Source organism: Solenopsis invicta, chromosome 7, assembly GCF_016802725.1.
Source record: "Solenopsis invicta isolate M01_SB chromosome 7, UNIL_Sinv_3.0, whole genome shotgun sequence".
Taxonomy (NCBI): Eukaryota; Metazoa; Arthropoda; class Insecta; order Hymenoptera; family Formicidae; genus Solenopsis; species Solenopsis invicta.
Genome location: NC_052670.1, coordinates 17,227,039 through 17,251,765, shown reverse-complemented (window position 1 = coordinate 17,251,765; position 24,727 = coordinate 17,227,039). Strand labels below are relative to the sequence as shown.

General features: G+C 35.0%; 2 protein-coding genes across 2 annotated transcripts; both read left to right on the top strand.

The window, feature by feature from the left end:
* Nucleotides 1-3,437: 3,437 nt before the first annotated feature.
* Nucleotides 3,438-18,415, top strand: LOC105202997 (transcription initiation factor TFIID subunit 5). Its single transcript, XM_039451728.1, has 11 exons — nt 3,438-3,627; nt 3,762-3,947; nt 7,142-7,344; nt 8,677-8,873; nt 10,184-10,388; nt 10,513-10,632; nt 10,714-10,859; nt 10,936-11,073; nt 13,642-13,835; nt 13,910-14,201; nt 18,087-18,415. The coding sequence occupies exons 1-11, from the start codon at nt 3,565-3,567 to the stop codon at nt 18,299-18,301; spliced, it is 1,959 nt and encodes a 652-aa protein (XP_039307662.1). The 5' UTR covers nt 3,438-3,564; the 3' UTR covers nt 18,302-18,415.
* A 1,414-nt stretch (nt 18,416-19,829) lies between these two features.
* LOC120358289 (uncharacterized protein K02A2.6-like) lies at nt 19,830-24,113 on the top strand. The gene has a single exon (XM_039452021.1). The coding sequence runs from the start codon at nt 19,830-19,832 to the stop codon at nt 24,111-24,113; it is 4,284 nt and encodes a 1,427-aa protein (XP_039307955.1).
* The last annotated feature ends 614 nt before the right edge of the window (nt 24,114-24,727 follow it).

The following is a 24,727-nucleotide window of genomic DNA, read 5'->3' as shown; positions in this document are numbered from 1 at the left end:
GATGAGATAAATATATATTCGATCGTAAGAAAGAGAGAGACGACAAAGAAATTAATTCAAAAAGGGCAGCAACACGAACAGGCCTACTGTGTCACACTGTGGCACTCTTGTTGGAAAGCACCCTTGATGTGTTTATTGCATATAAACATGGTTCCTATTAGTAGGCCTTTATTAAACATAAAATACTTTCTTTGGACTATTTTGAAGTCTTTTCATTTCTGCACGTCATGTTTGCGAAGTAAATTCACGTTTGAACTTTGACAACATTTTGACAGTATAACCTGGTATAATCCAGTATAACCTTGTAACAAACCGCCTTTCCGCTCCCCCCTCGGACCGTCCATCGTTCCGGGCTGTCCGGCCGAACAACCGCCGGACAGCAGAAACCTGGCGCATAGCGCCGAAAACATACTCCGACACCGGCGTAGCGCGCGTTGACGCATCCGCACGTGAGATCTGCGTGACAGATCTCCGCGCGCACGCGCTCGACCGGAGTGGCGACCGCCGGACCGATCTCGAGCAGCGGGGAGACCCCCCACCGACTCCGTACCGTTCCGTACCCCCGCACCGTCCCTGCTCTCGAGATTCGGGTATATAAGCGCCGCCGCTCCGAGAGTCGAGCGGTCTTTTTCTCCGTCCACTCTCCGATCCAGAAGAAGCCCATCCTAGCGCTCACTTGGGAGTTAAGAGCCTTAGCTTCCGCCAAGCAGTCTTGGCAAGAGCCTTCCGCTGCTCCCGATACCGCCGATAGAAACGGGCTCAAGTACATTTTGGGCTCCACCAGGAGATCCTGGTCGGCAATTCCCGATCCGCCGTCCTCACTACGGTATCGACTCACGACCTGGGGTGTGGAGTTCCGCGCCTCTACCAAGGGCTCTTGGCGTGAGTCGATCACCACCGCCGAACATCGCGGTATTAACCGCTCGCGACGGGAATCACCGATCCGCGTACATTCGCACCGAGCGCGCGTCGCTTACGGCCGTGGCCACGGCCTTCAGCAAGGCCACGGTCTGCGCGCGTCAACACCGGCTTCGAGTTCTCGGAAAACTCGAGGCCGGAATTCCGCGAACTCAGCCGCGACAATAGCGCGATTCAGACACCGCGGCAAAACAACCATTGTAAATACCGTTCGTTCCGTCCGCGCGTTCCGTTTTCTCGTCTGTCCGTCCGCGCGTAGTCTTTAAGTTTTGTTGCGTCCGTCCGAGCGTCACCGCCATCCGTCCGTCCGCGCGTCGTGGCCAAGCCACTCCCCTTGTATATAACCAACGCGAAATAAACGTACTATTATATTCAACACCTAAAGCAACCAAGTCTAGTTCTCTTGGCGACCTCCCTCCGCGTCCTGGTCCGTCCGCACTCACGCACCGCCCCGTGCGCGGAAAAAGACGGGTCGTTACAACCTATACAGACTGCGTCCTGATTGGCTTTCACAATAAATCAGTACAGAATCACGTAAGAAAAATAGGACATGATCTATTACAAAAATCCAGTACGCGAGCCAGTAGCGTAGCCCGTAAGCTTGTAACGATTACTTATTAAATAAATAACTAGATTTATATTTAAGTGTGTGATATTTATTTAAACGTGTAAGCTCTTTGACAGGCAGAATAATAATAAAGAAGTAAATGTTTATAACAACAGATGTTTAGTGTGTTGCTAATAGCGTTTTTCATTGGGAAAACTAGTGCGCACTGAATGTGCACTTGCTGCAGGTAATTGGGCGTTTCCGTTGGCATCGTCATCGCGCGAACCGAAACGTCCAATTGCCAGCGGTGAGTGCACACTCAGTGCGCACTAGTTTTCCCAATGAAAAACGCTATAAGTAATAAAAGATAGTTGAATATTTTTACAAGGAAAATCAATAACAAGTGTAGAAAGTGTAAGTGTAAGTGTAAGTAAAAGAGTGTAAGAACGCCACAAGCTACCTATTTCCAGGCCACGTATTATGCATTTGTTTGGAATCGATTCCGATCGGAATTATTCCGTTTTCCCTAGAAAACACAATAGAAATGTAGGGAAAAACGGTATAATTCCGATCGGAATCGATTCCGAACAAATGCGTAATACGTGCCCAGTACGGGAGCACGTAAAGCCCGTATTAGACTACGCATTAAAGATTGAGATTGAAGATTAAAGATTGAAATTTGACCAATCAAAACAAGGAAATTTTTATTCCTTTTATTTTGATTGGCTAAAGCTCAATATTTAATCTTCAATCTTCAATTTCCAATGCGTAGTCTGATACGGGCTTAAGACTGCCAGTATAGGAGCACGTAAGCAATCCGTAAGAAAAAATGTGTCGTCTGCGGCAGGCTTTATTGGCTAACATTGCGATTAAAGATTGAGAAAATAGACTAAAACTCGTATCAGACTACGCATTGAAGATTGAGATTGAAGATTAAAATTGAAATTTGACCAATCAAAACAAGGAAATTTCAACTCCTTTTATTTTGATTGGCCAAAGCTCAATCTTTAATCTTCAATCTTCAATGCGTAATTTGATACGGGCTTGAGCTCTATTTCCAATCTGTAATCTCAATCTTTACTTTCTGTATTCTGATTGGTCAAAATCCTATCTCCAATACGCAATCTCAATGCAATCCCAATCTCCAATGCGTAGTCTGATAAGCCTGTATCAGACTACGCATTGAAAATTGAAAATTGAAGATTAAAAATTGAGCTTTGGCCAATCAAAATAAAAGGAGTTAAAATTTCCTTGTTTTATTAGTCAAATTTCAATCTTTAATCTTCAATCTCAATCTTCAATGCGTAGTTTGATACGGGCTATACGGGCTTTAGGCTTGTTTTCTATTCCTGCACTAGACTACACTGGAACGTTTTTTCTTGCTTTCACTAGGCTTGTTTTCTATTCCTGCACTAAACTAGAGTCCTATATAAAGAGAGAAGCGACATCGAACCCCCACCACAACCTTCAGTATCCAATTGAGTCCTCCACCGCCATTTTGGGACCGCTTTAACGTCATCAAACACCATTCGTATCATTCTGCAAACAGCTGTGGTCACAATATGGCTGCTCGCTTAGCCAATCAAGTATCAATCAGATTACCAATCAGAGCTTCGGACATCAATGTCGCTTCTCTCTTTATATAGTAGCGTTTTTCATTGAGAAAACTAGTGCGCACTGAATGTGCACTTACTGCAGGTAATTGGGCGTTTCCGTTGGCACCGTCATCGCGCGAATCGAAACGTCCAATTGCCAGCGGCGAGTGCACACTCAGTGCGCACTAGTTTTTCCAATGAAAAACGCTATAGGACTCTACACTAAACTGCACTGTTCCTTCTTGCTTTCACTAACTTTCAAATATATATCTATTTTATTTTAAGTGCACACTAATTCAGGAAGTTCAGGAACAGAAAACAAACGGACTAAATTGAGGGATTTTGTCTAATTTAGGGATAAAATATAGGGATCTCCATTCTCTTTGTGTGGCAACACTGGCTTTAGTTGACTTTGATCACTTTGACGCTTTGATAGATTTCAAGTTTTTAAGAAATCTTTTTGAGATTATTTTCCTCAGTTGTTAATAAAGAAATTGTATAAATATGGATAACGATAAAAATACCATGCTTGCGGTTTTGCAGCTTTTGAAGAAGTACAATTTAAAAGTAAGTCAAAATATCTATGCATTTTCAAACATGCATTTCTTAACCTACGTTATCATTGTTATTGTTAAAAAAATAAATAAATTTTATACGCGTTGTTAGAAATATACAAGCTGTAAATTCGTTTTATCCTTTAGGGAACTGAGGAATTGTTTAGAAAAGAAGCTAATCTTACTGACATCTCAATTGATGATGCTCAACAATCTGATTCCGATGTGACCAGTGTCCTTTCCGCTTACAAAAGCGAGGGAGATCCTGCACAATATGACAAAGCTTACAGTGAATTAAAAAAGTTTGTAGAAGGAGCTTTGGACATTTATAAGGTAAGCGAAAATTACATTAACATATGTGAGCAAGTAAAGGATGTCTCACAAAAAACCAAACAAGTTCATTAAAAAAGCATTATATATATATATATATATATATATATATATATATATATATATCAAATTATTTTCTATAAATAGTGTTCAACACATAAACAATTTTGCACTAGCAAAAATCAAACAAAATGGAATAACAAAATCAAACAGATAATAAACCAAACAAATCTAGAGCTTTATTGTTTTCTTCTTTCATATGGGTTTTCAAAATATTCAAGTTTACAGCTTTATTTTTATACTTATTATATGTTCAGAGAAAAATTACCATATTTACACAATGATTACATGATGAAATTTAAAGATGAGAAGTTTTTTGTTGTAGATTTGATTTTTATAATTTATTTTATTGTAGTAAACCCTATAATAGTATATTCAATATTTTTCTTGTTAAAAACGTTCTATATGGTATTATAACTAATTATATGGTATTATTCCTTGTAAAAAGACTTAGTTAAAAAGTCTTGAACCATTTTTTTTATTATTAATAAAGCAGTAATTACTAAGTAAAGCTAATCTAGCCAGCGCCATCCTTTAGACAGGCATATGTAAGTGAGCCATGACTCTAATAGTGTATGTAAACGCTCATTGCTATACCTCTGCATCTTCCTACTGTCACTACAATATTCTTACGCATTGTAGTAATACAGAAAACTTTATTTTGTATTGAAAATTATATTTTTTTAGAGAAAATTTCAACAAGGAAACTTGTCCAAACATATAAGATTATTGTATAGTATACTTACATAAAAAAACCTACAAATTTTGATATATTATTTGGAGATGAAAGAACAGATTATTTTAATTTCAAACAAATTGATAAAGACCTTGCACGTTATTCCATGCATCATTACGTTGCGTAAAATTGTGTATTCTTTGGCCTATACATTGCGTTTTTCAAAATGTAAAAACAATGGTAAACTATTCATTAAAGCGTTTCACAAGATTATTTTTAATAGTATAAAGATTAAAAAACTAATTGAAAAAAAATTAATCAAACTAGAATACCTTTTTAAAGAATTAGATTCCTATATTTTCATAATTCCTAACTGGTATGTATATCTCTCGGCGAAAAAAAATCACAAACAAAAATTGATAAGAAGGATGATACTATATATATGTAAGGCCATTGATTAAAATATTGAAAATAATTTGCTTTCTCTGTAATATTTTTATGGATACAATCGAAATCGTCGTTTTTGCACTATTTTATCCCATTTTCTTAAAAACCCGACGTGATAAAATATCAGTGACCAGATTCATCTTCAACACAAAACATTATGTAAGAAATCACATTTTTCATACAATTTTTAACCTTAATTTTACATGTCTTTTTTATAATTGTTTCACTTTTTATTAACAAAGCTTATTAATTGCTCTTATAACAAAAAACATTCCCTTATATTTCTTTTTATATAATTTTTTCCTTGACATATAGGGGAGAATGGGCTAAATCAGACTGTGTCCCAAATAGGACCTTTTTAATTTAAATGAAAATGGTTTAGCATATTTGCATGCCATTTAAAATGTAAAGTCCTTATAAGACATTGAACATGTAATAGCAGTTTGACAGTTCTTTGTCATAATATTTATAAAATAGACGCGAATATGTATTTTTAGCCATTGTGCAAAAATTAAAAAAAAATCCTTGTAAATTATTATTTAAGAGATTCTATAAAATTCTAATTTTAATAGATAATTGATTTACGATAATTAAAGATTGTAGAATTCAAAAATATCAAGCGATATGTGATCACTTTTGTGGTTTATTGTAAAATTTGTTCCAAAGTTCAAAAAGAATCATGTCCAAATCAGACTTTTACATTGAAATTGTAACCTAATCGTAGTTCTGGTGTTTGACCAATTAAATCTGGTCCTAAATGTTAATTTAGTAAAATATTGTGAATTATCAGACTCGGAATAATTGAATTTTATTGATTTCAACCCTAATTATATAATAACATTATCATAACATAATCAGAAAACGTCTAATTGTATAAACTATCAATAATTTTTTTTCTTTTTAATAAAATTTTTATTTTTTAATGTTAAATTGCTGGTAGTTTTTACTTAATACTAAAAGAAATACATTAAAATCTTGTAAAATTTTATTTAAAAGCTAGTAAAAATAGAAGTGTCTGATTTGGACCAAGGGATGATCCGATTTGGAACCAGTCATTCCAAATCTGACTGGAAAAAGCATTTTTACATTTTCCATTATAGTTCAACACAGGTGAGAAATATGTCAAAATGGTTTAAAGCAAAAATGAAGGGAATTAAATTTCAATTATCTTTCCAATGGCACCTTCAGTTTTATGATCAGACTTTATTGGCGCCTTATAAAAATTTTAGATTTTGATTAATATTTTAAGAATTTATTAAAAAAATTAAAAAATTCTGAACTTGTTTACTTCTTGCAAAAACGAGGGGGAATTCACAACCCAAAATTTTGTACACCAATGCCGATTTTTGGCATTGCTGTAAAACACTGCCGACATTTTTGTACACTGCCGACAATGCTTATTGTTAGTCAATGCCTACAATGCCGTCAATCCTATATTAAAATTAAGGCAATGCCATGCAATTATGAACACTACCGCGTGCCCATTATCATACGCCAATGCCTGCACAAGAATTCTAAAGCTTTCCCGAAGTATTCAAAAATTTTTGTGCTCAACCCCATGATCGAAAAACCGACTCTGAAATGAGCTCACCACTCCCCAACCACTGACGACAATGCCGTCAATATTATAGATCACTGCTTACTTTTTTCGGCAGTCCACTGCCGAAATTTTGTACACCAATGCCGGCTGTGAATTTCCCCTCGTGCAAAAATGTTATGTTTACTATGTGTATATGTGTGTGTGTGTGTGTGTGTGTGTGTGTGTGCGCGCGCGCGCGTGCGTGTGTGCGCGTGCGTGTGTGTGTGTGTGTGTGTGTGTGTGTGTGTGTGTGTGTATATTTCCTATTTGGTTTTTGGAAGAAAATTGTTTACAGTGTGACATTGATAGAAAATGATATGCTAATCTAGATTTTAAAGAATGGAATTATTTGCTTTAGAAAACCCTTCATTGATATAATGATAATATTAATTAAAATTTATATTATGTGGTTTTATATTCCATATATAATAATAGCATGAGTTGGGCACCATATTATATCCAGTTTTGGTACACATGTATCTGGAATTGGTTTATAATAATCATTCCAAAGAAGCAAAACAACTCATGGAAAAGTTCAGCGTAAATTTAGAAGAATATTATCAGGATGATTTAAAGAGATTATCCAATGTAACAAAACGAGAGCAAATGGCAGGAAATGAATTAACTGACACTTTTAAGTGAGTATAACAACAATCTGAAAGATAGGATGATGTGGGATAAAGTGGGACACCATCAAAATTTCTATACAGTAGTGAGTAGAGTAAAACGAAAAACTGTCATCTGTTGCTTATCATGACAGTTCATGTTTCAATTAGCCATTGGAGTTTGTGTACAAACATTTTGTTGCTGTACAAGATCGATCTTAAAAGTTATTTTCATAAAGTTTTTCTTGTGTTCATAATACTCGTGATTTAAGCAAGTTTTTAAGTGTTTAACAAAGGAAAGTTATGTGCAGTTATCATTTTTTTTATTATTTTTCTAAATAAAAAGAATGTAGAAACTTAATCTAGTTTTGCTAATGAATGATTGCGTGCAAATTAATGTTGTGGGGTAAAGTGGGTTTTTTATGTTTTCTTGAAGGATTAGTGTAAATAAAGTAATTTTATTAATTATTTTGCATGTTATTACTTATACACGGAGAAAATTTAGCCATTATAGAGAGACAGAGAGGGAAGGATTTTATTGTTCTATTTTCAAGTATTCATTATTTAGAAGTGTTGATTAAACATAGAAGTCGATTTAAGTTGGTTTTTATGGCTGTTTTGACTGAATTTCTTTGATGTCCCACTTTATCCCACCATTTTTCAAAAGCCTAAAATTTTTCGTTTTTAAAAAATAGCTAAAAGTACAACTTAAAATCATAACTCTGAAAATCTGCAATTATAGAAAGTTTAGTTTTTTGCTCTAGTGAAAACAATCGTTATGATTCTTCAAAAATTCAATTTTTTGACACTTCTATGGAGGCAAACAAAAACCCGTCCCACTTTACTTCACATCGCCCTGCTATACAAATTTCTGTTAAATTCAACAATTTAATGGAATTTTATCTGATTGGCTATACTTTTTTTCGTTTATTGAATTTTATTCCTTTGGGATTTTTCTATCATAAAGGTTATCACTTTTTTCAATCCGATTTTTGTTTATAATACGTTATATGTTTGTCTAATTTTCAATTTTTATTTATAAAATCATCACATATTGTTAGTTATATCTGACTTTTGATGTGACTTGCTACTTTTACTTTCATTATTCTTGATTTATTTTTTTCTTTTGAATAATGTATAGTCAGTAGATATTAGTAGAATTGACTGAGGATAATTACGTTAAGTCATAATGTCTACATTTAATTTATAATATAGAGTTATAGATAAACAATTAACATATCTAATACGGTATTTCTTTTTATGCTTGTTATTGACTTTTCTTTAATAGTTTTTGTGCAATATGAAAAATATACATTTAATGATGTATAAACAATGTTATAATTTAAACTTGTCATTTATTTGCAGATCTAATCAGTTTATAATCAGAATGTCACGCGATACTCTTTCAATATTAAAACGACATTTGCAAGAAAAGAAGCATAGTGTTTTATTAAACATCATACAGGAGCATCTTTATTTTGATATGTATGAGGGTGTTGCTCGTAATAAACAGCAGATAGAAGCAACATCTGGAGCTATGGTTGGAGAAGCCACTAGGCAAGGTAATAAAATGGTTTTGTATAAGAGATTGGTGATAACTATCCAGAACCATTTCAGTTTTCATTGAAATGTGATGTTAAACACGAAAATCTAAGAAACAACCTTTAAAGGTAGCGCTTATATTTGATTTCAAACAATTACTTGTAGTATCCTCTGATAAAGTATTACTTGTAGTATCTTCAACGAAGTATTAGGATATATAGGAAAATGTCTTGAATAAAAGTTTTGTGTCTTTTTATTTATTGAGTTGAAACAAAAGTTTGTAGCGATTTTTAATAGATGCTATTTGAACACGTGAATTTATTTCGCGCGTGATTACACACACACACACATACACATACATATACAAGGTGTCTCTAAAGTCTGTCCCAAGTCCTATATCTCGAAAACGACTCTAGATATAGAAAAATGTTTCAAACAAAAGTTGTAGGATATTAAAGGCGACATATGATGTAAATATGAATTTGACATTGAGTGATCTTCTCAAGGCTAGATTAATGTAACCTATATTTTTTGACCAAGCACAGAAATTGTAATGAAATCATAAGGCTATCTTATAAGTGATAAATGCCATGACGTCCTCATGATATTATGACTATGTTTAATGTGATGGCACAAAATGACAGTTCAAACATTTTAGTTGTGTACGATTGTATTGACTTGTGTCATAGTTGGAAAGCACTGAGTCGTACACTATGTTACATAGTGTCGCCTATGTACGTTGCTGGAAAGCACCTTATATCTTAAAAATTATATCCATTAATGTCTATGATATCTTTTGTTTGCCACATCATAAACTATTCATATAAAAACTAACTCATTTCAGGATTCAATTTTTTTTATAATTAATATGGTATTTATCTATTATGATTATGGTATTTATCTATTTATTTTCAATAAAAATTTAAATTTTATAAAAACAATAAAGAAGATATTCTTAAAAATATTGGATTTTTTAAATTTAAATGTATAAATAATAAAAAATATATAAAAAAAACTATAAAAATTATCTAAAATATTGTCTAAAATATTTTTGTCTTACTGTTTTGTTAACAATAGCTTAATCAAATATAAGTTTTATTTTTGTGTACGTACGTACGTACGTGCGTGTGTAGTTATTTCATTTCTTAAATTTCAATTTGAGCCAACAAAAAATACATGTCTCTTAAATTTCTGTGTTTAACTACTTATTGTAGTGAAAATTGTATCGATTTCAGACGATTGTGATCGATTCCTTGTGAAAGAAAAATTGTTTTTTTATTTTTATAGTTTATAAAAAAGAATTTCTATTAACAAAATTGTTAAAATGTAGATAACAAGGCCAAAGTATATTACGGACTTTTAAAAGAACCTGATATTCAGTGTATGGCACCGGCCGAAGAAGAGGAAGATGACACAGGTGGCGGAGATGGAGATAAACCGAAGAAGAAAAAGGCTAAGAAGGATCCATTGTTTTCAAAGAAGACAAAATCTGACCCGAATGCACCACCTGTGGGCAGAATGCCATTGCCCAATCTGTATGTTCAATATATCTTGTAAAGTCTTTAATAAACTGTTAATAATTTGTTACTGTGGACATTAAAAAAATCAACAAAAAGTTTCATCTGTCTTTTACACAAAACTTACATCTTTTCAATTTAGGAAAGATGCAGATAAAATGGAAAAAGTCAAAGCGTTGAGAGAAGCATCAAAGAGAGTTATCCTTGGACCTGACACATTACCATCTATATGCTTTTATACAATGTTAAATACTGTTTATACGTAAGTACACGAAACAAATTTTTCTCTTAATATCTACTTTCAAATGTTCGTTTTATTTAATTAATAGTTTAATTGATTTAGTGTAACAGCAGCAGAAGTCGCAGAAGACTCAAGTTTATTAGCTACCGGATTTAGTGATTCTGGCATAAAGGTATGGAGTTTAATCCCACAAAAATTAAGATTGATGAAAACGGGCGAAGATTTACAAGACATTAATAGAGAAGCAGGTAATGCATAAAATCAAATCTTGACTTATATTATTTTAAAATTTGTGTATTGTATCTGTGTGTAAAAACTTTACAGATGATGTATTGGTTAGAATGATGGATGAACGAACATCTGAGACTGCAAGACATCTCTATGGTCATAGTGGACCAATTTACAGTCTTTCATTTAGTCCAGATAGAAATCTTTTACTTTCGTCATCAGAGGATACTACAAGTAAGACTTACATTATATGTATTTCTTTAATTATTAATATTTTTTTTCAACTAAATTAAGTTAAAGTTAATGGCTTATAAAATTAATTTAGTTAAAAGTTGCATAAACAAAAAACTAAATCATTTAAAGGCTTTATTAAGATTAATGTATGTTAAATTAAAAATTAATTTTAAAAATTATAATAAGAAGTATAGAAAAATTTATAACAGCGAAATCTCGATAAACCGTAACTCATTATTATAAGCATAGGAATTAATTGAATACGAAGTACGTTTTCTTTTTGTGGGCTATTTATGTTTAATATTAACAATAAAAAAGCTATTTTCCAATTTACAAAATATTAATATATGAAACTATTGCCGTAGTTTGACACACTAATTGGTGTAAATCGCGATTTTGCAAAGTGATTACAAAGTGATTTAATCAACATATTTAACTGAATTAAACGACATTTTTTTGTAATAATGATATATAAGCTATAGAATAAATTAAACCTAGTAGAAATTTTGTAAGTGGCGTAGAATACTACACAAACGAGTAGAATGTTTTTATTAATATAAAATGTAAGTAAATAACAATATAAAATTGAAACAATTAAAGTAATAAAACGATGTTTTTTTTATATTATTACTAATTACTAATTTAATTAATATATAAGAGCTAAACGAACCAGATCGGTTAGTAATGCTAAAATAAAGATACACAATTTAATAATCACAATATTTACCATTTAATCTTAGACGACATTTCAACCTTTCACATAAAAGTTATCTTTAGTGTCCTTTGATATTACAAATTTAAACCAGTAATGAATTCTTACAATTATACTATTTATTATTCCTAACTATATGTGCTACCAAATTAATGCTCGGATGTAACGTATTTATATCCATTTACTTTATTTTCTGCACATATTCAAGCTTATTTTAAAAAACAATTTATTCTTTTCTCATTGTATAGATTGTTGTATAATCACGAACTAGACGGGAACAGACTAGAGATTTTTAGTGTCCATAAGTTAAACGATTTTTTTTTTTAACCGTTGGTCTTGTCGGTCCAAACAGATGGTATTGTTTAGTATATAAGTCTCAAGTGTAAAAAAATCGAATTGAAACATGAACAATTCACACACTTATATAGTATAATTGAAAGAATTTGTTACTGGTTTAAATTTGTAATATCAAAGGACATTGACTTTTATATGAAAAGTCAAAATGTCGTCTGTCATTAAAATGTAAATATTATGATTTGTTACTAACTGTGTATTCTTATTTTAGCATTATTAATAGGCCTGGCTCATTTTATATCTTCTTAAGCGCTGTTATATATTAAATATAAAATTAACGGTAGTTCTGTAAAAAAATTAATACTCTTTAATTTAAAAAAAAACATCTTATCTTTGTTCTCGAATTATCTCTGCAAAACTAGATTTACTTTGTTAAAATATAAATAGATCATAAAAGGATTTTATATTCAATTCATTCTCGTATCTATTTTAACAAGTTAAAGTTTGCCGACTTTTTGTCCATTCTAAACTTTTTTACCTTCTTTAAATCAGTCAAAAATTTTTAAATTAAATTACTCTAAATTTAATATTTGATTTGTAAATTAAGTTTGTATAAAATAATAAAAGAATGTTTTTTTTATAAGTAAATGTATTTTTTTCTTTTAAATTATGATAGCTAATAATATTTGTAAGAGTTATATATAAATATAATGATTTGTACATGGATATTCCTGTAATTATTATAAAATTTTAATTAACAAACAATGCAATTAAACTTGTACTTCATTTTATGTTCATCATACTTGTACGCTCTTTTGATAATTTATAAAATATACTAATAATTATAAAATAGTTGTACAAAATTATTAATTATATTTAGATTTAGATATATAAGGAATATATAAGAATGGTATAAGTATATAAGTAATATGGTATACATTATAGAATGTATATACATATTAAAAATTAATGTTTAAATCTTAATAGAAACGTTATTTCATTGCACAAACATTCATTCTATATTTGTGTTATATTTTACTGTAAAACCTCCTTAATTTTGGTCCTTTATAATCTTTGCATTCCTTCACACATACTTGCACAAACACTAATATTGTACCCCCTTTTTTTAGAGAATACCCTCACCACAGCACGAGTCTATCAATCATCGTGTACTTTGCTTGCGCAAGTACACGATGATTGCTAGACTCGTGCTGTGGTGAGGGTATTATATAACTGTGGCATTCCGCTCTTATCGTCCATAGGGTCAAAGTTAAGGAGACTCTACTGTATAAACGTACATTTTAATGCAAGTAGATATTTTACATTATCATATTTATTATTCTTTTCCTAATTATGTTTTATCTAATTATCTTTTTCTAATCAGAAATAATTTTTCTATTTATTTCTAATTATTTTTAAATTTTTCTTTATATTTATTATTGGTATAATTGTCAATATCTATTAATATACACTAAATTAAATTAATGTACTTGTTAAAACAATAAAATAGTTTATTTATATAACAAACATAATTTTGATACAATAATTTTTTTATTCTTTAGTAAGGCTATGGTCGCTGCACACATGGACATGTGTGGTGTGCTACAAAGGCCATTTATTTCCCGTGTGGTGTGTGAGATTCTCACCACATGGTTATTACTTTGCAAGTGCTTCGAATGATAAAACTGCCAGACTATGGGCGACTGACTCTCATCAGCCATTACGAATATTTGCTGGTCATTATTCAGACGTTGATGTGAGTTAACATTTACTGGCATTAATTTATTTATTTGGCCGTTAGACGAGACTGTTACTCAATTATCTTTACAGGTAATTCAATTTCATCCAAATTCAAATTATGTCGCAAGCGGTTCAAGTGATATGACTGTAAGATTATGGGACTGTGTAACTGGTAGTCAAGTCCGATTGATGACTGGGCATAAAGGGCCGATTTTTTCTTTAACTTTCTCAACAGAAGGACGCTTTTTAGCATCAGCTGGGGCGGACTACCGCGTGCTTGTATGGGATTTAGCACATGGCCATCTTGTCGCAGCTTTATCCGGCCATACGGCTAATATTCACTGTCTATCATTTAGTCGAGATGGCAATATTCTAGTCTCAGGTATTTGCAATCGTAAAGAATTACGAGTATTTTTACTATTAGAAATTTTGGACAATGATTGAACACTTGACTTTTTTATGTATACAGAAGTTGAGAGGAATAGTAATATACAATATTAGATATACAACTTTGCTTCCGCCATTTTCTAATAGATGGCTTTAGCGGTATACAGGGTGATTCAAAATAACTTGGTCCCGAAGCTGGCATATTCGTAATCAAATTCTGAGACAATTTTTCCTTTTGCAAAAATTTGTTCGGAGCTTAGTTTTCAAGTTACAATAAAAATTAGTTAGCGTATGACAGGTCGGATACAAGTGGTAAACAGGGGCGGCGCGACTCACTGTTACACACGGGTGTTTTCGTGAGGCGCTTCCTGCGCTCAAATGACTGACAAAAATATTCCTATTTAAACTCTCTTTCTCCCTCTTTCTCCCTCTCTCCCCTCCTCCCCCCTCTTTCTCTCTTTCTCCCTTTCTTCCTCTCTTTCTCCCTTTCTTCCTCTCTCTCTCTTTCTCTCGTCACTTTAATTATGCTACATTTAACTTGTCAAATTTCGAGCTTTGTCATTCGGCCGTCAAATATCGGAATGACCGTGAAATCTTCAAGTAAATTTACATTATTATAATGAATGTACGCCCGCGAATAATAAAATTTAATGCAAATTAAATTAGTTAAATGTGCACTTGCAAGTTAAAAGTAGCTTTTAAAACGCACAAAAAGGAAAGACAGGAGAGAGAGAGAGAGACGGGGGGGGGGGTCTTTGAACAAGTTTAAGCACGTTTACTTACGCACATGGCGATCAGCTTATTGTTTCCACGATGCGACAGTTCAATTTAAATTTGTCCTTTATCCAGATCTATCCCTCGAAGTTGTTTCATATTTCACCACATTTACAATATTTACTCTACACTTGATCGATAAACGCGGAACTACGCGATGAACCGATCGATCGACTTTATTAATTACTATTAATCACTACTCTAATCACTACAATCATTCGATGCGTTAAAATTACTCGAAGAAACACGTATTTACGTTACAATCACAGGAGAATTCCGATAGCGCACATCCCGATAGCCCACCAACCAATCATCTTGACTTATCTAACCCAACCTACGGAAAATCTCTAGGCATCTGCCATTGTGAGTGGTTTGTGTGTTATCGGGATGTACGCTATCGGGACCCGCCGTACAATCACACAACACTTGTTCACTCGACGATATCAAGCAGTTGACTGAATGTTATTGGTTATGTCGTTATAAAAGTGTCGAACGATTGGTTAAAGCCATAAGTCAAAACGCGGTAATTCAAAATGAAAATATTGATTAATACGATTTACATTAATACAATTTATTAGAAAAATGTTGTAAATGCATGTTTATCATTATTTGTTAAAAATTGTATGATAGTAATCAAGATAATTTTTTTATCTTTATCAGGATAATTATTATTTATTCAAAATATTCAAGAAATAATCAACAAGAGATTGAGCGGGTATCCCTGCCTGCATTCCTCTTGCCGTCCAGAAACTCCCCCCTTCTACTTCCCCCACTCTCATCTAACATTTTGTTTCCCTCAGTAATTCCTCCACCCTCTCCACCAAACCCACCCTCACTCCTCTGTCCCTCATTGCATCTACTACCGTATCCTTACTCATCAAGTCGAACGCTGCTTTCAAATCCACAAACAGTGTCACTAATTTTCTTCCTTTTTTTCTCCCATTGGGTTCGTAAATAAATTTTTGAATTGGAAAATTTAATTGTTTTATCAAAATATGTACTATGATAACGATTTATTAAAATAAAATCAGTTAATTTGTTTATATTTTTTTAATAATAAAGTTCAAATATTCATAGAAATTCAAATGGATGAAAACGCATCGCTATTGGTGTCACGATGTTGTTCCTTTTCCGTGCGCTTCGAGCCTTCTGCTGTGTGATAGTTTCGTACAATTATTATTATCAAATTATAAACAAAAAGTAGTTTCAAATTTGGCAAATATTTTAGAATCAGGTTTTATTAAAGCTGATTTAACAAATTTGTTTAAAATAGACGTATTTATGGTTTGTGAGTTTATTTATAAGGAAAATGACAAATTTAACGCTGCTGAAGTTAGGGAATGCAAAAGCTGCAATGTAAGTTCATTTATTTCTAACATCAAACGAAGAGTATCCTGCAGCCAAAATATCAGTAACCTCTTTCGTATCTCATTGTCAGTAAGCTGAAAGGAATAATTTGCAGTTCGTTCTCTATCGAGTTGACAGGAAAAAATATGTGGCATAACTCCAGATTTCATTTTTATAGGCCCATTGAAGAGAAACGAATATAATTTTCCATGTCATCATTTAGTTAGAAAATATCAACTAAAGAATTATTTGTACAACATATCATTCTTAGATACTATTCTCATAACCTAGCCTCAAAACTTCAGAAATATAGATACTAATGGAAATAATGGTTTGATATTGAATATTTACAACAAAATAATCATCACAACAAAAATAATTCGATTTTGTTGATTCATGCGGACGTCGAGCCAATCGAAACCGCAACTACCTTATTACTTCTTCGCGTAGTACTGTCACAAATACTTTAGCGGGTGCACTTTTCGTAATATTTTTGCACAAGAACACAAAACCCCATCGATAACTCATGTTTATTTGTTGTAATAACAGTACAGCAGTTCAAATTAAATAAAAATTGAGCATACAGCTGTACTAAGTACTATGTGCATACATACTATACTTTCGGCAACAACATCGTGACGTCATTTTTGAGTTCGGATAATCTCGGGCAATTCCGGAGCGTTCAAACGATCAGACGCCCGACTGTGTTTTAAAATTGCTATAACTTTATAAATAAAGCAAAAATAAAAAAGTTACAAATATATTTAAATATATTTTATCAATTGACAATGTTACTAAAAATTGACTTAAGAACCGAATTGCCTGTTAATCACGTAGTTCATGACGTATATATTGTTCATCGTCCCTTTACCTTTTCTAAATCCTACCTGATCCTTTGTCAGTCAAAACGTACTTAGAAACGTTGAAATGAGAAGTCCTATCCCATCGTATTCTCCAGACATTGCTCTTTCTGACTATCACTTGTTTCGATTAATGGCACACAGTCTGGTTGACTAGCACTTTTGTTCTTATGAAGAAGTCAAAAATTGGATCGATACGTGGATCGCTTCAAAAGATGAGCAGTTTTTTCGACGTGAGATTTGTACGCTGCTCGAAAGATGGGAGAATGTAGTAGCTAGCGATGGACAATATTTTGAATCGTAAATGTATAACCAGTTTTTTACAATAAAACCTCGAATGTCGATAAAAAAACAGCGGAAGCAAAGTTGTACACATAATAGTTTTAAGTTCCAAAAAAACTTTAGTAGAGAATAAATATATTATCATATGTTATAATAGTTCATTGATATTAAAAACTAATTTATTATAATATAGCTGATTAATGTCAAAATGAGGACTCGCCATTACTGCATAGTACGCCTTTATGATAAAAATATTTGGATTTTGATGCTATATTAATGCATCATAAAAATATACTTCTATGTCATTTTCTATCATATTTTTATATTATTATTACAAATGTTAGAAAACAATAATGAACAATAATACTGTTTACTGAACAAAGATCATAACTTTTTATCTCCCCCAATCCCCCTTTAGCCCTATAATTTTTTCTGATGACACAATGGCTGTGTTCTAAAATTTACTGCCAGTGCTAATCTATAGTTACATGTGCATTATATGTCTATAAATTACCATGATTTATAATACTGCTCATGATCCATTTATCCAAGATTTTTTATGTAAATCATAAGCATACAAATGCAAATGTTTTAATTGATTGTATTGTCTTGCCTAGGTTCCTTAGATTGTACATTGAAATTATGGGACTTTACCAAATTAGCGGAGGAGATGAGCTTGGAAGATGTCAACGTATCCCACAATCCAGATGTGAAAACTAACTCGGAATCTTACTTGCTGCGTACTTTCGCGACAAAAAATTCGTCTATTCTAGCATTACATTTTTCTCGTAGAAATTTACTGCTAGGTGTCGGTATGTTTGATTCGGCATAATCCGTGGTGTATTGGGTTTACATACCCAAGAGAACTTAAATCTATATATGTATAGAAGATTTGAATCATTGAAATGTATTATAAAAATTAATAATAAATTTTTCACATTTATTATTCTTGTGTTATCATTTTTGATGATATTCCAGTTTAAGAATTGGAGTGGGATTACATGATTTTCATTTATACAGGGTGTTACAAAATATTTACTTATGCTCTCGTAACGGGTAAGACAGCCATTGCTACTTCTCTTTTCTCACTGCGCCGCCTGCCGCGGCTGCTTATGGTTTGGCGATGGACGGATGATCCCCGTGTGCGGTGGCTAGGGAAAGTATATGCTCATTTGCTATATTAAATTTTATCTTGGTTACTATTGCAAATTTTGAAAAATAATAAAAGACTTTTCTTCTCAGTTTTAGTTGCTTTATCAACCCACGAGAGCATAAATAAATATTTTGTGACACTCTGTATATATTTTTTAAATATAGGAACTTTTGGCATTGACATTTTCAAAATAATAAATTATTATTAATGATAAGTGATTATTAACATTTCCTTTGTTATTTCATTTCTGCTTTCGTACATATTTCTATAAATATTGTGATATAAATCTTTTCATTAATTTATCTAAATTTTTATATTAGGCTTGTTTTCTATTTTTGCACTAGACTGCACTGGAACGTTCCTTCTTGCTTTTGCTAACTTTCAAACATCTACCTATTTTAAGTGTACGCTAATTCAGAGAGTTTAGGAACAGAAAACAAACGGATTGTTAAACATTGGTGAATTATTGCATCTTAATATGTACACCAAGTTTTTGATCTTGTTAGTCATTTTAATTACTTTAAGAGCCATTTTAACAAAACTTTGATTAACCTAATTGACTAATTAGTCCCTTGGAATTAACCAACCGCATTTGTCTGTTATATGAAATAATAAATGGTTAATTCTAATAAATTAATCGGTCGATTACGTTAACCAAAGTTTTGTTAAATTGACCCTTAAGGCTCCTGACTAGTCACATATTGAAGTTGTGATGTTATCAAGCAAGAAATTACAAGTTTTTTGTGTGCCATTTCTGAATAAAGAGAATTTGGATAAAATAAAATAATAAGATCACTTTAAAACACTTGTAAAATGGGTCTCGATTCTCTTTTTTCCACCTAATAATCAGTAAATAGTTGTAAAAAGTACGCCAAATAAAGCTTATTGTTATGTTTGGAATTACCGCCATATGCATTTCGCACACTACACCCGTGTACCTCTCTCGACCAATAAGAAGCCGCCTTTCTTTTCATGATCACTGACCCATCTATATTATCCGGTAACCTTCCGGGCCTTCCCAGAGAGTCAATCTATGTATTCAGTCTTTTTCTTTTAGTCTGTCTGTATCCCGTAACAATAAACTCGGCATTGCATTATAAATATCCCTCTTGCTTAATTGTGAATCACCCACACCCACAAAGTAAGAGATACAACAGTGGTGTCAGCAGTGGAATGAGATCAATCAGCAAAACAGCAAGCGTGCAAAATGTCGTTAACACCCGAAGCGTTGATGGCATTGTCGACCGCCTTCACGGAAGCGATTCGAGAAGCAACACGAATGGCCGCGGAATCGACAACGGGGACCACAACCTCCACGCACTCAAAGCCACCATCGTTTAAAATAAGTGAATATCGATCCTCTGATGGGGCCACCGTCGAAGATTATTTTAAACGGTTCGAGTGGGCACTCAAATTAAGTAAAATCGCCGAAGAACATTGGGCCAACTTCGCTCGCGTTCACATGGGAACAGAGCTCAACCAGGCACTCAAATTCTTGGTAAGCCCACGATCACCTGAAGATCTCACATTTGAGCAAATACGGGATACCCTTAAGAACCATATAGATCGCGCTAAAAATAAATTTGCGGAAAGCATCCGATTTCGGAAAATCTGCCAACAAAAAGACGAAACGGTAGCAAGTTTTGCTCTTCGTTTACGGCAAGGTGCAGTTCACTGCGAGTACGGAGAATTTCTCGACAGAATGCTAATAGAACAATTATTGCATGGGCTCGAATCTAGTGACACGTGCGACGAAATTATAGCAAAGAAACCGGCAACTTTTGACGCGGCATTTGATATCGCACACACTCTTGAAGCAACTCGACTTACCGCTAATGAGGTTAAAACTACGATGACACCAGCTCCCGAAGCTACGCATAAACTAGGTTATACACAACCGAAAAAAAAGTACGGCAACAAACAAGGACGCCAGAGATCATCATCACGCAATCGACAGCAGCAATACCAACACAAGCAGAAAGATTTCTCAAAAAAGAAGCAGGACCAGCGATGCCAAGGATGTGGTAGAGACCATCCACGGAGTCAATGTCAATTCCGAGATGCCGAATGTCATAATTGCGGTATTAAGGGACACATCGCTACAGTGTGTCGATCCAAGAAGAAAGAAAAATCCGATCAAGTTTCTGACGCACTCGTACCAGCAGATCACGTCGATTCTATTCAATACTTCAACAAGGTCAATGACATCAACACTTCCAACCTAGCACGGAAACGAATGATCAATGTCTCGATCGATGGCCATAATTTAGAGATGGAGCTGGATACTGGAGCACCCTGCGGTATCGTAAGTAAAAAAATGTTACATACCATTAAGCCTACATGTTTGTTGCAGAAAACCGATAGACAGTTCGCCAGTTATACGTCTCACAAAATCAATTGTATTGGACGACTGCCAGTCAATGTCACAATTGGCCGAACTACCAAGAGGCTTAATTTATACGTGGTGGATGGTAATTTCGATACGCTCATGGGTCGAGAATGGATCTCACACTTCACCCACGAAATAGATTTCGCAAAACTATTCTCATCGCCAGACGGGATTCACGCGGTGTCAACGGTACCGCCCTGTCTTACCGCAGAGCAAAAAGGTCAGCTAGATCAACTCCTGAATCGATTTCAAGATGTATTCGACGACGTAGCAGGGAAGCTATCGGGCCCGCCTGTCAAGATACATTTGAAACCAGAAGCGACACCAGTCTTCGCCAAAGCACGTGAAATACCTTACGCACTCCGTGATGCTTACGCGAGGGAAATCGATGCGAAAATCAAGTCAGGACTCTACAAAAAAGTCGATTATTCAGAATGGGCGTCGACTACGCACGTTGTAACGAAGAAAAATGGCAAAATCCGCATCACGGGTAATTACAAGCCAACACTTAATCCGCGTATCATTATAGATGAACATCCGATCCCGAGGGCTGAGTCAATATTCAATCAAATGAGAGGCGCAACAACCTTTTGTCATCTCGATATTACAGATGCGTATTCACATCTTCCTGTGGATGAGGAATTCAGTCACGCGCTTACGCTTAACACACCTACACATGGCTTGATTCGACCGACACGCGCAGTGTACGGCGCCGCAAATATTCCAGCTATCTGGCAACGACGGATGGAGTCTGTCCTCCAAGATCTTCCTAAAGTACGCAATTTTTTCGATGATGTACTACTTTTCGCCGATAACTTTGCCGATCTAATGATAACCTTGGAAAAAACGCTGGAAAGAATGCGCTCTCATGGTTTACGACTCAATCGCACGAAATGCGTCTTCGCATCACCCTCTGTGGAATTTCTAGGACATAAGATCGACGCTCAGGGCATCCACAAATCGGATAAACACATTGAGGCAATCCGAGATGCGCCGAAACCGTCAACGCATGAAGAACTCCAATTATTTCTGGGGAAAGCCACATACTACAATGCATACATCCCGGATCTTTCGACGAGAGACCGTCCGCTGCGAGATATACTTCGTCAGGAGACTTTCAAATGGACGCCTGCTGCAGAAAAGGCATTTAAGGAAATCAAAACAGCATTGATATCACCTCAAGTCCTTATGCCATACGACCCGTCGCTACCTCTACTTTTGGCAACCGATGCCAGCAAAACAGGCTTGGGCGCGGTACTCTCACATCGTCTCAGCAATGGTCGGGAGCGACCAATAGCTTATGCCAGTCGTACGATGACTACTACAGAACAGAAATACCCACAGATCGACAAAGAAGCGCTTGCCATCGTCTGGGCTGTACAGAAGTTCTTCCATTATCTCTACGCTCGTCATTGGACCTTGATCACTGATCACAAGCCACTAACTCAAATCCTTCATCCAGAAAAATCGCTACCGGTGCTATGTATTAGCAGAATGGCTAATTACGCAGACTATTTAGCTCATTTCGACTTTGATGTGATTTTCAAATCCACGAAAGAGAATACTAACGCTGATTATTGTTCCAGAGCATCACTATCATCAACGATTAACGCCATACAGGATTCTTCGCCACGAGAGAAGGAAGAGTTCGATGGAGATGAATTCGATCACTTCATCATTAAGCAAATTAAGCAATTACCAATCGACGCGGAACAAATCGCTCGAGAAACAAGAAAGGACCCTGCACTCGGAAAAATTATCAAATTACTAGAAACAGGACAAAACCTCGAACGTGCAGGTTACAAAGCTCCGGAGTCAGCCTATAAACTGGCCTCTAATTGTTTGGTGTTCGAACATCGTGTCGTGATACCACTCGTGCTACGGAAAGCAATGCTGGATGATCTACATGCGGCACATTTAGGTATCGTTAAAATGAAGGGAATGGCACGATCATTTATTTATTGGCCTGGCATCGATCCGGAAATTGAACGTACTGCGAAATCATGCGTTGAATGTGCTAAACATGCACATGCTCCCCCAAAGTTTCGTCAGCATCACTGGGACTACCCCAAAGGACCGTGGGAACGTATCCACATCGATTACGCCGGTCCCGTCGCTGGAATGATGCTCTTGATTGTCTCCGACGCATTTAGCAAATGGCTTGAAGTCAAGGCGACCAACTCGATGACGACGGCTGCAACAATTGCCATTCTTGATAACTTATTCACAGCTCACGGTGTTCCTACCACTGTAGTTTCAGACAATGGAACGCAGTTTACGTCATCTGAATTCAAATCGTTCTTACAAACCAGTGGCGTTAAATACCACAAGTTAACAGCGCCTTATCATCCCTCCACCAATGGACAAGCCGAACGAAGTGTGCAGACAGTCAAAGCTGCCCTTCGTGCCATGGGGACTACTCGTAGTACACTTCAAGAGGATCTAAACAGATTCCTTCGTCATTATCGCATCGCACCACACTCAACTACGGAACAATCACCATCACAGCTATTCCTCGGTCGAACATTACGAACACGCTTGGATTTGGTTCGACCTGATGACGTCTTCACAAAAGTTACTCAAAAGTGGAACTCACAGTTTGTTCCAACGTTTCGCTCACTGAAGCCAACTCAAGTCGTATATTTCCTTTCGGGAAATCCTAGGATGGATAAATGGATCCGAGGAATTATCACGACTCGTCTGGGAGACCTTCATTACGAGATTGATTACAACGGTCGAAGATTCAAACGCCATATAGATCAAATTCGAGGACATGAAGAAGGTAAGACGACAGAGCAATCCAATGTTACTCCAGCACCCGATGTGAGTAACAATTGGGAAAGCCGTCAACCCCGGCGAGTACGATTCTATCCGGATACTTCGGAAGCACACACACCGGTGGCACCTACGAACGCAAAAATACAGTCGTCTCCAGTGCCACAACCAAGGACTTCGACTCGTACAACAACGGTTTCAGAACAGATCCCATCAACAGCATCCGATAGAGGCGTTATAAGAAACGGGCACGCCTCACCTCCAGTTCTTCCTCGGAGATCGACAAGGGATCGTCGTCTTCCGAACAGATTCTCTCCAAGTCGCTAATCGGGAGAATTTCCGTTGAGGGGAGGAAATGTTATGTTTGGAATTACCGCCATATGCATTTCGCACACTACACCCGTGTACCTCTCTCGACCAATAAGAAGCCGCCTTTCTTTTCATGATCACTGACCCATCTATATTATCCGGTAACCTTCCGGGCCTTCCCAGAGAGTCAATCTATGTATTCAGTCTTTTTCTTTTAGTCTGTCTGTATCCCGTAACAATAAACTCGGCATTGCATTATAAATATCCCTCTTGCTTAATTGTGAATCACCCACACCCACAAAGTAAGAGATACAACACTTATTCATACCGGAAAAACTCGTTGAGTGAATCCGGGGTATGCTCAGACGACAAGTCGTAACCTCGCGGCTTGCTGGGAACAGCGAAGATTAGCGGCCTTGGTAAAAGTTTCGAATAGAATTTTAATACGAGCTTTTCCGAACTTTTACGAACAGTTCCGAAATCTGTGTCCGTTCTAAACCGAGATCATCCGAATCTAATTTGTAACCCTTTTCAATCCGTTCATCAACTCCAAATTCTATCCTATTGAATTCGTAACACATTAGGAAATCAATTTCAATCTATACATCCTTTACCATTTCAATTTGAATGAA

What these genes read in the sequence shown, in the direction of transcription:
- LOC105202997 (XM_039451728.1), top strand. Translation starts at nt 3,565, where the DNA reads ATGGATAACGATAAAAATACCATGCTTGCGGTTTTGCAGCTTTTGAAG. An exon ending in TGGAGAAGCCACTAGGCAAG is followed by an intron (nt 8,874 to 10,183) that starts GTAATAAAATGG and finishes GTTAAAATGTAG; the next exon opens with ATAACAAGGCCAAAGTATAT. An exon ending in ATGTTAAATACTGTTTATAC is followed by an intron (nt 10,633 to 10,713) that starts GTAAGTACACGA and finishes TAATTGATTTAG; the next exon opens with TGTAACAGCAGCAGAAGTCG.
- LOC120358289 (XM_039452021.1), top strand. Translation starts at nt 19,830, where the DNA reads ATGTCGTTAACACCCGAAGCGTTGATGGCATTGTCGACCGCCTTCACG.